Source organism: Acanthaster planci, linkage group LG04 (genome assembly GCF_054643075.1).
Source record: "Acanthaster planci isolate LZ-2023a linkage group LG04, COTS_SCS, whole genome shotgun sequence".
NCBI classification, from domain to species: domain Eukaryota; kingdom Metazoa; phylum Echinodermata; class Asteroidea; order Valvatida; family Acanthasteridae; genus Acanthaster; species Acanthaster planci.
In genome coordinates this window covers 10,632,552-10,646,087 of record NC_141780.1, presented here as the reverse complement: position 1 = coordinate 10,646,087, position 13,536 = coordinate 10,632,552, and the positions used below count along the sequence as shown (strand labels likewise).

The window sequence follows — 13,536 nt, the reverse complement described above, 5'->3', positions numbered from 1 at the left end:
TATAGCTTTTCATCCACGGCTTTTGGCAAAAACGCAGTACCCGGTGAACTTCTTTGATCCACAACCCTAGTTTGAGATATTTTTGCAATGTACGATAATGGCACACATATTTTCGTTTGGTGTTGAGAGTGGCCACTAGTTTGTCTACCGAGGTGTCTACTCTCGTTCTCCCTTCAGTCGTAACTCGCTTCACCATTACCAATTAAATCCTGTTGGTAACTCGAAAGCCATTCGTTTGGTACCGACATATTTTCGGGTGCAAGTGGAAAGTCATTATGTTTGTCATGGTGACGTTCCAGGTAATCTAAAGAGATATCTCAAACATGTAACCGTAGTCGTCGGTTAGTCGCAACTCTTGGATGTAATAGTAAGTAAATTTTTCTAAGTCTGTTTCCCAGGTAAATTCCCCTACGGACAGATATTTGCTCATCGCCCAGCCGTATAAATTATTTGCGTCCAGGTACATGATCTGTGACTCTGGCTTATTTGGGTCGTAGTCAGGTAGTTCTGGACTATTGGCCTTTGCATGTCGCTTTGCACCCACACTCGAGATACCACCTCTTTTTGCCCTTTCAAAGAACAAGTGCTTGTCAATGTCTGTCAGTAGTTCCAATTGTATACCCGAATGCTTTAACAATGCATCCCACGACAGGCCCGGTGACGTATAATAGTTGGCTGGGTCAAGGCCGTAGTTCTTCTTGCATACCTTCCGGAAGTTCTCAAATACACCCGCTAACAATAGCACGTCCGTTTCCACGTATAAGTCGTGGTAGTCACCTAGATTTTGGCAATTAAATTTTTCCCATACTGTCTCTGCACGAATGTATTCTTGCTGGGTTATTCCTCCCTGCTTCAGAGAGCTATAGAAAGCGTCTACTGGTGGGAGCCGTCTCTCTTGAAACCGATCAAAGGAGTCTATATACTCATAGGGGTAAATTCCCTTTTCCAAGAGTAAATGAGTCCTCCCTTTGGTCGTACTCGCTGCGCTTTTATTATTTGGAAACCTTTTGCAAAGTAAGTTAAAATCATCGGGGGAACAATTTTTAACCAACCGATCTAGCGAAGCCGCCATAAAATGAAAGGAGTCTAAAAATCTGAGTTGGCCAAAAGAAAACGAAATGTAATTTTCAGTATTTTTAGCGATCAACTTGATTGATTTTCCGTAAAATCCGTGAGCGCCTTGCATAATCAAGTGCGCGTCGTATTTCTCCAAGTTGTGTAAGATCACCGGAATGGGTGTTTGATCGACCACTATTCTTAACTTGAGATTACAACTAGCGTGCGCTGGACCTCGGTACTTCCCCGTCACGTGACAATGATCCCTAACCTTTCTAAAATTGTTAATGGGCTTTTCGCAATCCAAACATTTCCACTCTTTGAACTCTTTTTCTTTGCCTTCAACTTTAACTATACGACAAAACTTGATTTTTTCTTCTTTTGTCTCTGGTATTTTTGGAATATCACATTGACAGTGAGATTCACCCGCTTTCGCCCGATCTATCAACTTTTCGCAGATCCAACATCTATTACATTTTTCGTAAATTTTTTGTAACTTGGCTGACCAGATCAACTTTGCTTTGTTTTTAAACGTTTCGTTGATATTCTCTGTTTCCTGAGAAAGTGACCCTACAAAATTAACAGCCGCGTCTTTTGGCTAGTACAAACTCCATCACATCTGACGACAGCGTATGAGTATCCGCAAGGCTTGTGAATCTGTGTTTTGAGAGTGTTTGTATCGGTCGGCGGTAATTTTCCTAAAACAGACTCAAAATCGGCGTAAATGACGAAAGGCGCGTCTTGCTTATTTTTGTAATTTTTGAACTTGAGTATATTTTCACCCTCGACCGGCATTTCAACTTTACATGTAGGAACGTTTAAGCCTTGGCAATCTTCTTTGTGGCTGGCTAACTTTTCTTCCGTTAGGAAAGGCGACATGCGCTTGAAACACCAGTGTTTTTGGCCGTTGCGATGATCGATATCACCCGTCAACCGAGAAAAGTTTTTAATCCAAGAATAATGGTTCTTCTCGCCCTTGTTAAATAAAAGTCAATTGATCGGTTCTTCTGGCCGCTTGCTTTTGTGGAGAATGCAAAGACCGTCTTTTTTGGTGTAACCAAACACATTGATTGCCAAGCTATTTAGCGATTCGATACGTGGAATTTGTGAAATCGGTGTTGGAAAGCTTATGTTTGTAAAATTTAAACCATCTGATTCTGACCGGTAAGTCGAAGGTCGCTCCTTATTAATTTTATATTTTGGATTTGTTTCTAGCTGGCTTTTGACTCCGTCTGAATATAATTTTAAAGCTGCTCTCAACGCCCATCGAATACATTCTTGATCTTTATTTTGGACGTTTATGATTGCTTTTTTGTGTAACAATTCCTTAGGCAACAGAATGTAAGAAGAACCCACTGGATTATATTTAACCACGTTGACATAAAAAGCGACAACTTTGTCAAAGATCCAACCCGAGCCTTTTTGTGTATGAGCCTCCACTTGTTCGATTTGTTCTTCGCGTTGCTTAGCAAGTGCATTTTTAACACCAGGTTTATTTGTTACTACGTCTTGATCACTCTGAAAGGGAAAGGTGCCGTAGTCAATCGTTCCGTCAATTTTTTCCAATCTAAACTGCACTTTAAGATGTGTTTGTAATTTGTAACTCCCGATTTCTTTGAGTTCAGCTAACGCTGTTTTCTCTATCAACTGCTTGTAAAAATCAAAAAAATGTATTTAGTCAAGGAGCAAAGTCCAGAAAACCCTCTAATTTAGGAGTTAGCTCAACACCCCCAACATCTAAGGTTTGACTTCATAAAGTGGTAGTTTATACCTTACACATCTTCACTAGGTAGTATGTGGTGTCAAATTGTGGTATCACTTTTGAGAAAATCGTGATTTTTTGAAGAGTCAAGCCTTCTTTCAGTGGGGATTTCTGTAAAGACCAAACACTGTTTACATATTAGGCTTATAACACAATGTATTTTTTAGTGCAAGTTTTATCGCATTTGTTTTGGTACTTATATCATTTAAAACTATAATAAAATATTTACTACAAAGATTTTATTTTTTAATGGTTATTTGTTATAAAAAACACTTTAATATTCGTATTTTAAATTATTGATAATAAAACTTTTGGTTTTTGCATATAGTCTGGTGCCTCACATGAAAAAGAGCTATTCGTTTTTCATGCAACGGGTCTGGGTTTCAGATCAGGTTACACATGGCAAGCATAGCTTAGTCACGTTAGTTGCAGATCATCCATAGTTTTCGACTTGCAAATGTCTCTGAAGTTTGACAAAAGCCTAAGGCATTTGTTGCAGCATTCGACAGACTTCTGCCTGATGACTGAAGAGGACAATCAAGCTTATTGGTAGGTTCCAGAAGTGTTTTGCATAACTTTTTTCAACACGATTTGTCATGTTTGTTCATGACCATGGTCATGGGGATTGTGAATTTGGGGAAACCCATGTCAGATCACGGTTCGATACTCTTTTGATATTTCTTCCAGACATTTACAAGACCTTTTGTTCTTATTTTAACAGATACATCACTTCTTTGCCATGTCACTTCATCTTATAGTGTCTTCTGATGATTATTTCTGACTACCAACGGACCAAGAAGGGTTAATAATGCAGGTGTGTTTTTCATTCTCAGCGCTCTTTCTTGGGTGTAACCCTTTCTTCTACGTGTTTTATACTTTGTATTAAACATGTGGGCCTTGATTAAGATTTCTGATAACAGGCTCTGTCTTACTGGCACCATTGTAAGGGTAGTATCCATATTTAGCACTTAAATTAAATTGCTACTTGAGACAACATCATTCATGTGAAAAAATACAAAATCATTTCTTTCATATGATACAGCACCGAGACGTCTTTTCTCTATGAGAGCTTTGTCATGATCGTCCCATCTTCATCAGCGGGCCAACAGCAAATGGGGTTCACTGTCATGGACTAAAGAGAACGAGTATGTGTTTCACAAATTGATGTTGCTGTTACTTTTTTTAATAGGGGATTTGTTTTAAAAAAATAAAATGGTCTTTTGATATTTCTTCCAGACCAGACATTCACAAAACCTTTTTGTTCTTATTTTAACAGATATATCACTTCTTTGCCAAGTCACCTTATCCCATGTTGTCTTCTGATGATTATTTCTGACTACCAACGGACCAAGAAGGGTTAATAATGCAGGTGTGTTTTTCATTCTCATCGCTCTTTTTTCTACGTGTTTTATACTTTGTATTAAACATGTGGGCCTTGATTAAGATTTCTGATAACAGGGTCTGTCTTACTGGCACCATTGTAAGGGTACTATCCACAGGGTAAAATTAGACCAAAAAAGTGCTCAGACAAAATGTAATAACACAACCAATTTTGTTCTGCCATTACCAGCTTTTGATCAGCCTTAATTATACACAAGGTAGAGTTGTAGGGCACTGTTATTGATATGTTGGTCAGACGATTTAACCGAGCATATTTGATTTTGTTCAGACAAACACCATAAATGCTCGGAAAATGTCTGATGTCCGACTGTAATTTTGCGCTCTGGTATCCATATTTAGCACTTAAATTAAATTGCTACTTGAGACAACATCATTCATGTGAAAAAATACAAAATCATTTCTTTCATATGATACAGCACCGAGACGTCTTTTCTCTGTGAGAGCTTTGTCATGATCGTCCCATCTTCATCAGCGGGCCAACAGCAAATGGAGTTCACTGTCATGGTGCCTTGGTGCAGATGGTTAAAGCGGGTGGTGCCTCAACGTTTGGTCAGCTGGCCTCAAAGTACTACAGTATAATTACAACTCCACTCCGATATGAGGGTTACAACCAGGTGGATTTAGTCTTTGACCAGTACCGAAAGGAATCGATCAAGGGTGCTGAGCGTTTGAAGCGGGGTACATCTATGGCATTAGAAGTAAAGATACACAGTGCTGCAACACCAATTCCAAAACAGTGGGCTAAGTATATCTCAAACCCCACCAACAAAACCAACCTCTGTAACTTCATGGCAGATGAACTGAGTCGGATCGGCAAGGAGAAACTGCAGGCAGGCCAGAAGCTTCTTCTAGGTGGAGGGTGTAAAGATGGAGAGAAGGCCATTATGGTCACGAAAGGAAAAACACAAGACATACCAGTTTTAGCTTGTGACCACGAAGAAGCTGACACCCGGCTTTTACTCCATGCAAGTCATGCTGCTGGCGAACACAAAGTTGTTATCATTGACTCGCCAGATACAGATGTGGCAGTTTTGTGTGTCTCACTGTTTAGTCAGGTTGGATGTCTGGAGTTGTGGTTCAAAACAGGAGTGAGGGACAAAAAGCGGTTCATCCCAATTCACCTAATTGCAAAACACTATGGCCCTCAGTTGTGTGATGCACTCCCTGGCTTCCATGCTCTGACTGGATGTGATTCTACAAGTTCTCTTCATGGAGTCAGTAAGAAGAAAGCCTTCAGTAAGTTGTCATCATCTGTGGCCTTTCAGGAGGCAGTTTCACATCTTGGAAAGAACGTTCCTTCAGAGAAAGATGTACAGGTTTGCTGTGAGCGCTTCATATGTAGCCTGTACACAAACAACAAGAGAGCTGGGAGCAGTGTCAATGATGTTAGATACTGGCTTTTCTGTCAAAAGGGACAAAAGAACGAAAACCTGCCACCGACACAAGACAGTCTGACTCTACATGTTAAGAGGGCACACTACCAGACCATGGTGTGGAGAAGGGCCCTTCATCAAAAGCAGAATCTCCCACCGGCAGCTGGAAACGGTTGGGAGATGAGAAGTGGTGTTCTCCAACCAGATTTAATGACGAAAGATCCAGCACCAAGAGGATTAATTGAGTTAACAGTCTGCAATTGCAAGACTTCATTCTGTAGACGCAGGGTTTGTCGTTGCCACACAGAGGGTCTGGCGTGTACAGAGTCCTGTGCTTGCATGGCGTCTGAAGATTGTGAAAATCCAAACAACGTGACAGGGGAAACTTTGGATGATGACAGTGAGGATGACTTGGATGCATAAGTATACAAGTAAAAGCATCAACTGTTTTTGTAAAGAACTGTCTTTTTTGATAAAAACAGGTTTCTTTTGAAATTTCACAATGGAACAGGCAGCCTACAATTAGAAATTGGTTTTCTACACGCCAGCAACACAAGTAAGAAGATTGGGTTTTTTTGTCGAGCATGCAGCTACATGTAATTTAATTTCCTAGTCCACATGTATGTGCCCGAAAGTTGCCTGACATAATACATCTGACAGAAGTAATTTACAGCCAGTGTACTATTACAGTAGCGACAGAAACCTTAAGCTAATATTTGCATTCTTTAACTTAAAAACATGATGTGGCAATATTTCTTTAACAAGAAAGTCCCTTAAATGTTGCTTTGTTGTAAGAAAATGGGAGTATGATACAGATTTGAGTGGATTACAAATTTGCATTGCAACCATGCAGTATCAATTCCAAAAGAAATATGCAAAACAAGGGCTTGAAATTTCCTGTGGAACTTAAAAAGTGGCTGTGGTAAAGCCTTATTGACACCTAAGGCCTTAAAATATTATTTGGTTGAAAGAAAATAGGAACTTAATTTGAATTCATATGAGGAGACATTAGTTAGCCCCACTTGTGTGGCTGCAGATATGCTACACTGTGTGGTGTAGCATATCCGCAGCCACAATTAGTCAGTTCAAATTAAAGTATGAGTTTAATTAAATCTGATAGGATAAGCCTCAAATGAGGAATTTGCATTTTTCTGTAAATGAAAAATGGACTTGGTAGTGCTGCCTTGACCACCTAAAACACTGAAATGTCAAGAAATGGGAATCCATTTATACAAATACGCTAAATTTGATGAGCCACTAGAACATGAGTTACACGTTCCCGCCCTACAACCGAAAAATGGGCGTGGCAGCATTGTTTGGACCTCCCAAGTCCTTGACATGTACATTTGTGACAGATTAAGGGATTATAATGTTTCATTATCCATTTCTTGGGAAATGAAATAAAAACAGAAGCTAGAAGTTGCAGCTTAAAGCAAGACTTCGAATTTTCTTTTGTGTTTTATTATTTATCGCATTTTCAAAATATTGTAATATTTTTACGTATAGCGCAAAAGTGCTACCACAATTTGAGGCCACATACTACCTAGAAATGTTCTCTAAGGTCTATTCCACCAAGTTATGCTGTCAGACCTTAGATGTTATGAGGGTTGAGAACTTTCATTTTTTCAGGGTCCGTGCTCCTTGACTAATTAAATCGTCTTCATAGAAGCGAGGAATCAACTCCCAATTACGAAAATTATCTTTCCTTTACTTCCTCGAGTTCTTTAGGTTGTGTATAAGCTTTAATCGCAACAATAAAGTCCTGTTTGACGTATCTGTCTTTGTTTGCATAAGGAATATTATATTTTTGTACCGTTTTCAACAGCTGCCGATATGACTGACGCGGGAGATATCTAAATTGTTTTTGATCCTCTTTGATAGCGTTTATTAGTTCAAATCGTGTATGGTGTTTATTTTTAGGTGTCGGTAATGGGATGTTATACCGCTTGGCAAAATCTTCTAAAAACGCCTTCTTAAATCGAGTAAAATATTTTAGTATTGGTCTGTGTAGAAGGTTGCTCATGTCTCTATTTATATATAGGTTTCTAAAATTTTTATCATTTTTTCTATCGACTTGACATGTTTTTTATATATAGATCATTTATTTAAGGCGGTTTGTTTTGCTTTGAACAGAGCCAAGGTCACTAGTTCAGACCGGAAAAGCAAGGGGAAATCCCTTTTTGTTTGTGCAGGCCGGTGCCAGTCACGAGTTGTTTACAACCGGAGTCAAAAGTTCAAGGTCAGTGAAGTGGAAATCCCCAGCGCTAGTCACGAGTTGTTTACAGGAAAAGTTCGCCGGGGTCAAAAGGTGAGCGAGAATTCCCCCGAGATTTTTGGGTCGATGTACTACCCAAGGGTTTTGATCAAAAACGGGATTCATGTCATTTCTGGATTTTCCCATTTTTCCCCACCAAAAATGTTTCGACGGTTTTTTGGGTCGATGTACTACCCAAGGGTTTTGAGCAAAAACCGGGCAAAAAGGGGCGTGTGCTCCTGAACTCTCAGTTTCCTACTACTTCTGGCTTGTCGTATGCAGTGTCTCACTATTCTAGGAAAACATGTAAAATTGAGAAATTTTGTGGGGAAAAGTGATCGATTGAAAGTGGAAATAATTTATCACCTTAGCAACCACTTTGGGGCTAAATTTCATACTTGTGTATTTTGTATGTACGGTTCTGTAGTGTTTTATTCGGTTTAAGCCTTCCAGATTACATACAAAGTGTTTCAATATGATCGTTTGTAACTGCAACCTAACGAAGTCTTGAAAACACCAAGGCTCAACAGAGGATTAGCAAGGTGATAAGGACATTTCCATATGGTTCCCGAGGGTCAAGTAATCGCCGCGCAAGATCGAAGTCGTTAACGTGCAATGCGGGTCCCGGAGAGCGGTTACGCGGATACGGGGATACGAAGTGGGCCTTGTGGATGGAAGCGTAACTCTGCGTATCTGCGGCTACGAGGTGTGCACGGTGAATGGCGGGGTATGCGCCCAGATACTTCAGACATAGGCTGAAGGCTTAAGATGACCTCGCTGTGAAGCTTGCGTTTGGGGCTCTAAGTTTGCAACCTTGTGCAGTGGAAAACATAATCAGTGGGACCATGGTACCCTCAGAACTGAGGCGTCCGACGTCCGCCCCACTCCCAAGTGTTCGTTCCAAGTACATGTATGATTCGACTCAGATGCAAAATTAATGCTAGTTGCTGACTGAGTTTGGACTGCTGTGGGCGTTACAAACTATTCTGAGTTTCAATCCCAGAAGAAAGTTTGTTACCGTGAAGTGAAATCTACGTTGTTTGTCCCAAACGAACATAACGAACATGTAGGCCTATGTGTTCCTCAGTAGAAGTAGGGATGAGGGAATTAAAGAGCAGCAGGGATTTCACTCATCGTAAAGGGGTAGAACTAAACGAGGCGATCGATTTGTATCGAAAAATTTTTGACGGGGTAAATACCTTGTTCATCATAGACGACTGCGCCACCGATCAAATTATTAAATATCGTAAAAAATCCAAAGGAAGCAACCCGTGTGCGCTAAGTCGAATGGCGTTTAGTGGTCCGCACTTTAATCACAGTTGCTGGCTTTTAACTCAGAAATACAATTCGGTGCTCAAAGACTTCAGGAGACTTTATTAAGCATCGCCACGCCAACTGATTTTTTAGGTTTTAACATAAATTTAAATTCGAAAGAAGACCTGATGAAAGATCTAAATAACGACCAGATTATTAATCAGACCATGAGCCACTTTTTAAGCAAGTGATGTTATAAATACAGAATTTATTTATCACCCCTAGTAGCAGCTTTAATAACTACCAAACATTTATCCATCAATAAAAACGCGTCTATTATAAAACAGAATGACAACGGAAGAACAGCAGACAGCAACTCCTGCGCCGAGTCCGGTAAAGACGGTAACAAAAGTTAAAAATCTGAAACGAGTGGTACAAGGCAAAAAATTAGCCGAGCATAATCGAATGCTGAAACAACAACTCGCCAAGATGAAAATAGGCGAAACCGAACCCGAACACTACCGGAAAATAAAATTTATAAAAAGGTTACAGAAAACAGAAATTTGACATTAGGCGGCTTGGCGATTGGAGCGCTCGCCGTATTTTTAATTTTTAAAAATAAGTCAACGCCTGGAAAAACACCGCCTTTACAAATGACACCAAAAATTCAAACAACCACGCCAGAAATTTTAGATATGGAATAAATTTTAAAAAGCTTCTATACTCGGAATGAGTAATGCAAAATCAATCAACGTAAACGGCGTGGCCAATACGATTTACCAGGGTGCAGTAGTCAGTCTAATTTCTATGGCTTATGCCAAGCTATCGAGTAAGCTATTTCAAATTAAGCCGCCAGACCTAAATAAATTATCCATAGAAAACGCGTTAAAATTGACTGCGTTGTCTAGCGGCGTGTTGGCTACACAGGGTTGGCTTGTTTCGCAGCGTATATTACCCGCAAGTTTGCCCAGTAGTTAAAGTAAGTTTAAATCGTTTATTTTAAAGTTAAGTATAAGTTAAAGTAAGATGGCAGAAGGAGGATTCGAACCAGTCGATTCTGACCCAAATGATATACCCCTAGAAAACCTACAAGAAGAAGCTGATAAAGAAGTCGTAACATGGGACGATACCTTTGATACTACTTCATTCACTCGCGGCACGTTTAAACCAAAATTGTCGCAAGCCCCGGTTGAACCAAAATTGTGACTAGCCCCAGGCCCAGATTAGACCTCGATACGACCTTTGAATCAGGGCAAAAATCAACTTTGGCCCCGGTTGAACCAAAATTGTCGCTAATCCCCAGGCCCAGAGTTCTAGAACACAGCACGACCTTTGAACGGGGGCAAAAATCAACTTTGGCAAGCTATAGAATAGCATCAACTACAGCTAAAATGGAAGACTTTTATGACTCGGTTCAAAGAGAAATTGGGTATGAAGCGTCAATAAGAGATCCAAACGTGTTTAATTTAGATAGCAAAGACCACCTGTACGTAAAGTTCGAAGGCAAAACAGTTATCTTAACCTGAGAAAAAGATAGTAGTGTATTTCTCAGCCTAAATACTATTAAGCAAAAAACAAATTCCGATTTTGTAAGGTGCGTCCTAGGCTTGGGAGTCATCTCAAGTTTTTTTTTATTTTTTGTCATGTGTTCATTACCTTTTGTAGACTGAATTAGATGGTTGTTTGGAAAAACTTACAGACGTTGTCAGTCACTCTGCTTATTTTGCTTCATTTACTTGTTAAATGTGCAAGTTGTGTTACCTGTGCCCTTTGATACATGTACATGTACCTCCATATCCATTCACTTCTGGATTCAAAACTGGAAGTGTTTACTATAATATTTTTAAAGGTTCCCTAGCCAGAATTGTCGAATCATGATTGTAATAACAGATTTTCAGTATTTCACATCAAGAGATAATAAAATGCGAAGCAACAATATGGTTTAACTTTCGGTATATTATACCATGATTTTTTGGCTAAGAAGAAAGATATAACAGGAAGATTTATTGAAATACAGGGCCTGTACCCGATCTAATGTTAATGTCTTTTGGGCAGTAACATCGCCATATTAAATAAAATAAAGTTTTATGTGCCTGAAGTAAGACCATAGCTTCCAGGAGAAGAAAAACCTGAAGCAGCGTTATATTTTATGAAAGGGTTGATGTATATTTATTCCAAATGATACAGTTAGAGAAGTTTCAAAAAGCTCTGAGTAAGGAGTGCAGTCCTTTGCCTGTGGCTTGTCTGTCATCGAAACCACAAGTGTCCTTTAGTGGCCCGCCTGACCAAAACCACAGAGTGGGGGGAGGGAGACTGTGCATACAAATACTGATTGGGGAGATTGTGGGGAAATTTCCAGTAGCCTTCAACATTCCACCGTAACACTCTTCCACAGTTTATCCTCAACTTATCCCGGACGAGATTTGAGTTGACTCCTTACGCGACTACGTTTCTGGCAAAACAAAACAGCAGGCGCAAGAAGTGGGAAACTCGACTTAAAACCAGTTATCTTTATTGACTACAACTGATAATCGACTAAAGTTGGCTTCCATTTATTTTATATATGCTTTATATACTACTGCGCTACACTTTTAAAAGGAGGCACCGTGGGTTTTACGTCTCGGTGCGACGGGGGCGGGTCTTCGTATTTAACCGACTTGTGCACAGTTATTTGTTTTACTCGTCAATTTAGTTTTTTTCAATTTTGTAGTCGTATTTGAGCGGGGGGGCGGATCTTTTTTTATTTCGTTAAATTTTTTTAGCTCGGTTAAAATCAGTATAAATTCTTTTTGAGAAATATCGGCGTCTTCAATCGTGTGTGATACGTATTCCTCAATGGTGTTTAATTTGGTATCGGCAAGCACGCGGATCTGATCGTGTTTTTTGGTTTTATGGGCTAGTCGGCGGCTGGCGTATTTTAACATTGCGTAAGCTGCAAATGATCCGATAGCAATGCCTTCCATCACAAGACCTATGGGGCCGGTAATTACTCCTGAAATAGCGGGAATTCCTATAGCTGTGGAACTTGCGCCTATCGCTTCGACGCCGTATTCTACGTAACCGAGTGAAGTGAGTATCCGAGTATCCGTTCTTTTTGTAAGAAGTTTCTCTAGCATCGCATTCTCTTTGGATTTGAGATTTGATTTCTTCGATCTTTTGAAAGCGGTAAATTTTTGTAACGTTTGATTCCGTTTGATATTCGTCGTTTGTTGCCATCTTTTTCAAATATAAGTTTTATATTTTCGCGACCAATATATTGAGCTCAATAATTAATCCGTCGTTTTCATTTTGTAAGAGTCCTCCCGTTTCTGATCTAACGTAAAAAGTTAATTCGCATATATTTCTTCGCTGCAATTTTCTAGGTGTTTCAAAATCGCTACGGAAATATTAATTCGTTGAAATCACTTGAAATAGGTCAAACAATTGCCCATTGTAAAAATTATAATTGATGTCCAACTGGGGACAATAAATGGACTCAAGTTTATCCGATTCCAATGTATAACCCCTTTCAAATAGCTGGGATTACTTTATCACTCTTTGAATTATCGATTACGTTTTTTAATTTAAACGTCTGAGGATTTTGACACAAATAAAAAGTGTGAATCTCCATTTTAGTATAAACAGGTTTTTAAAAATCTTGCTCGAAAAGCTTAAATTTATCGAGGGCGTTGTCCCAGTGTTTCCCGAGACTTGAAATAGATCTTTTATGGCTTTGGCAGGTTCTTTCGTCACGTTTTGATAACACACGACAATTAAGGTCGTAGCGGTTTGCCTCTGGAGATCTTACCCGCTAAAATTCGGTTTACTCGATACTCTATTCTATCCGCTTGATCATGCGTCAATTGAACGTTTAATTCTTTTAAAATTTTACTCGACTTTCGCTTTGATTTTTATAAACATAACGCTGGTTATATTTAACACCTACATTTTCCACTTCATCTGAATAAATCTGAGCTATTAGTAATCCGCAATCGCGGCATGCGAGTTTGTAATCTTTCATTATTTTCTCGTCGTAAGGGCACGTGGGTTCTTCTTCTTCTTAGTTCTGCACACGGGGGTACCATTTAATTTCACAAGAGATTCCAATTCAGATCCAGAATCAGATCGTCCGAATCCGCTAAACACCTGCAATGCCGACTTATTTGAAATAAGTCCGTCATTTCTAATTTTCAACATAGCTGCCGATACTTCATACCAAACACTGGCGCCGCAAGAAAGCGAACCGTGAGTTCCATAATAGACATCTTTTGCACAAATAAAAGATTGTACGTCACATCTCTTATTTATAAATTTCTCGATATTTGACGAGTCAATGGATCTTTTTCAATCATCAAATAAAGAGGTATAGGGTCTATTTTAACGTACATTCGGTGCTTGTCCATGTAAGGTGGTTTAACTAAATATTCTATTTTATTAGGGTCATCAATATCGCGACT

At 39.4% G+C, this 13,536-nt stretch overlaps 3 protein-coding genes across 11 annotated transcripts in view; 1 reads left to right on the top strand and 2 right to left on the bottom strand.

The window, feature by feature from the left end:
- The window catches only part of LOC110988582 (vacuolar ATPase assembly protein VMA22-like), a 124,181-nt gene that overhangs the window by 16,998 nt on the left and 93,647 nt on the right, over positions 1 to 13,536 (bottom strand). The window lies entirely within an intron of this gene.
- mrps33 (mitochondrial ribosomal protein S33) overlaps positions 1 to 13,536 on the bottom strand; it is a 200,722-nt gene that overhangs the window by 167,305 nt on the left and 19,881 nt on the right. The gene's annotated exons all lie outside the window — the stretch shown is intronic.
- LOC147799378 (uncharacterized) lies at positions 3,133 to 6,395 on the top strand. 3 transcript variants are annotated; one of them, XR_015424994.1, is made up of 5 exons: positions 3,133 to 3,367; positions 3,540 to 3,632; positions 3,861 to 3,963; positions 4,095 to 4,187; positions 5,234 to 6,395. XR_015424994.1 is itself a non-coding variant. In XM_087135474.1 (5 exons), exon 5 carries the CDS (start codon positions 4,738 to 4,740, stop codon positions 6,013 to 6,015), a length of 1,278 nt encoding a protein of 425 aa, XP_086991600.1. In that variant the 5' UTR covers positions 3,133 to 3,367; positions 3,540 to 3,632; positions 3,861 to 3,963; positions 4,095 to 4,187; positions 4,636 to 4,737; the 3' UTR covers positions 6,016 to 6,395. The 3 variants fall into 3 exon arrangements, 2 of the variants coding, with proteins under 2 accessions (XP_086991600.1, XP_086991601.1); XM_087135474.1 differs by having other exon boundaries at positions 4,636 to 6,395; XM_087135475.1 differs by having other exon boundaries at positions 3,133 to 3,632; positions 4,636 to 6,395.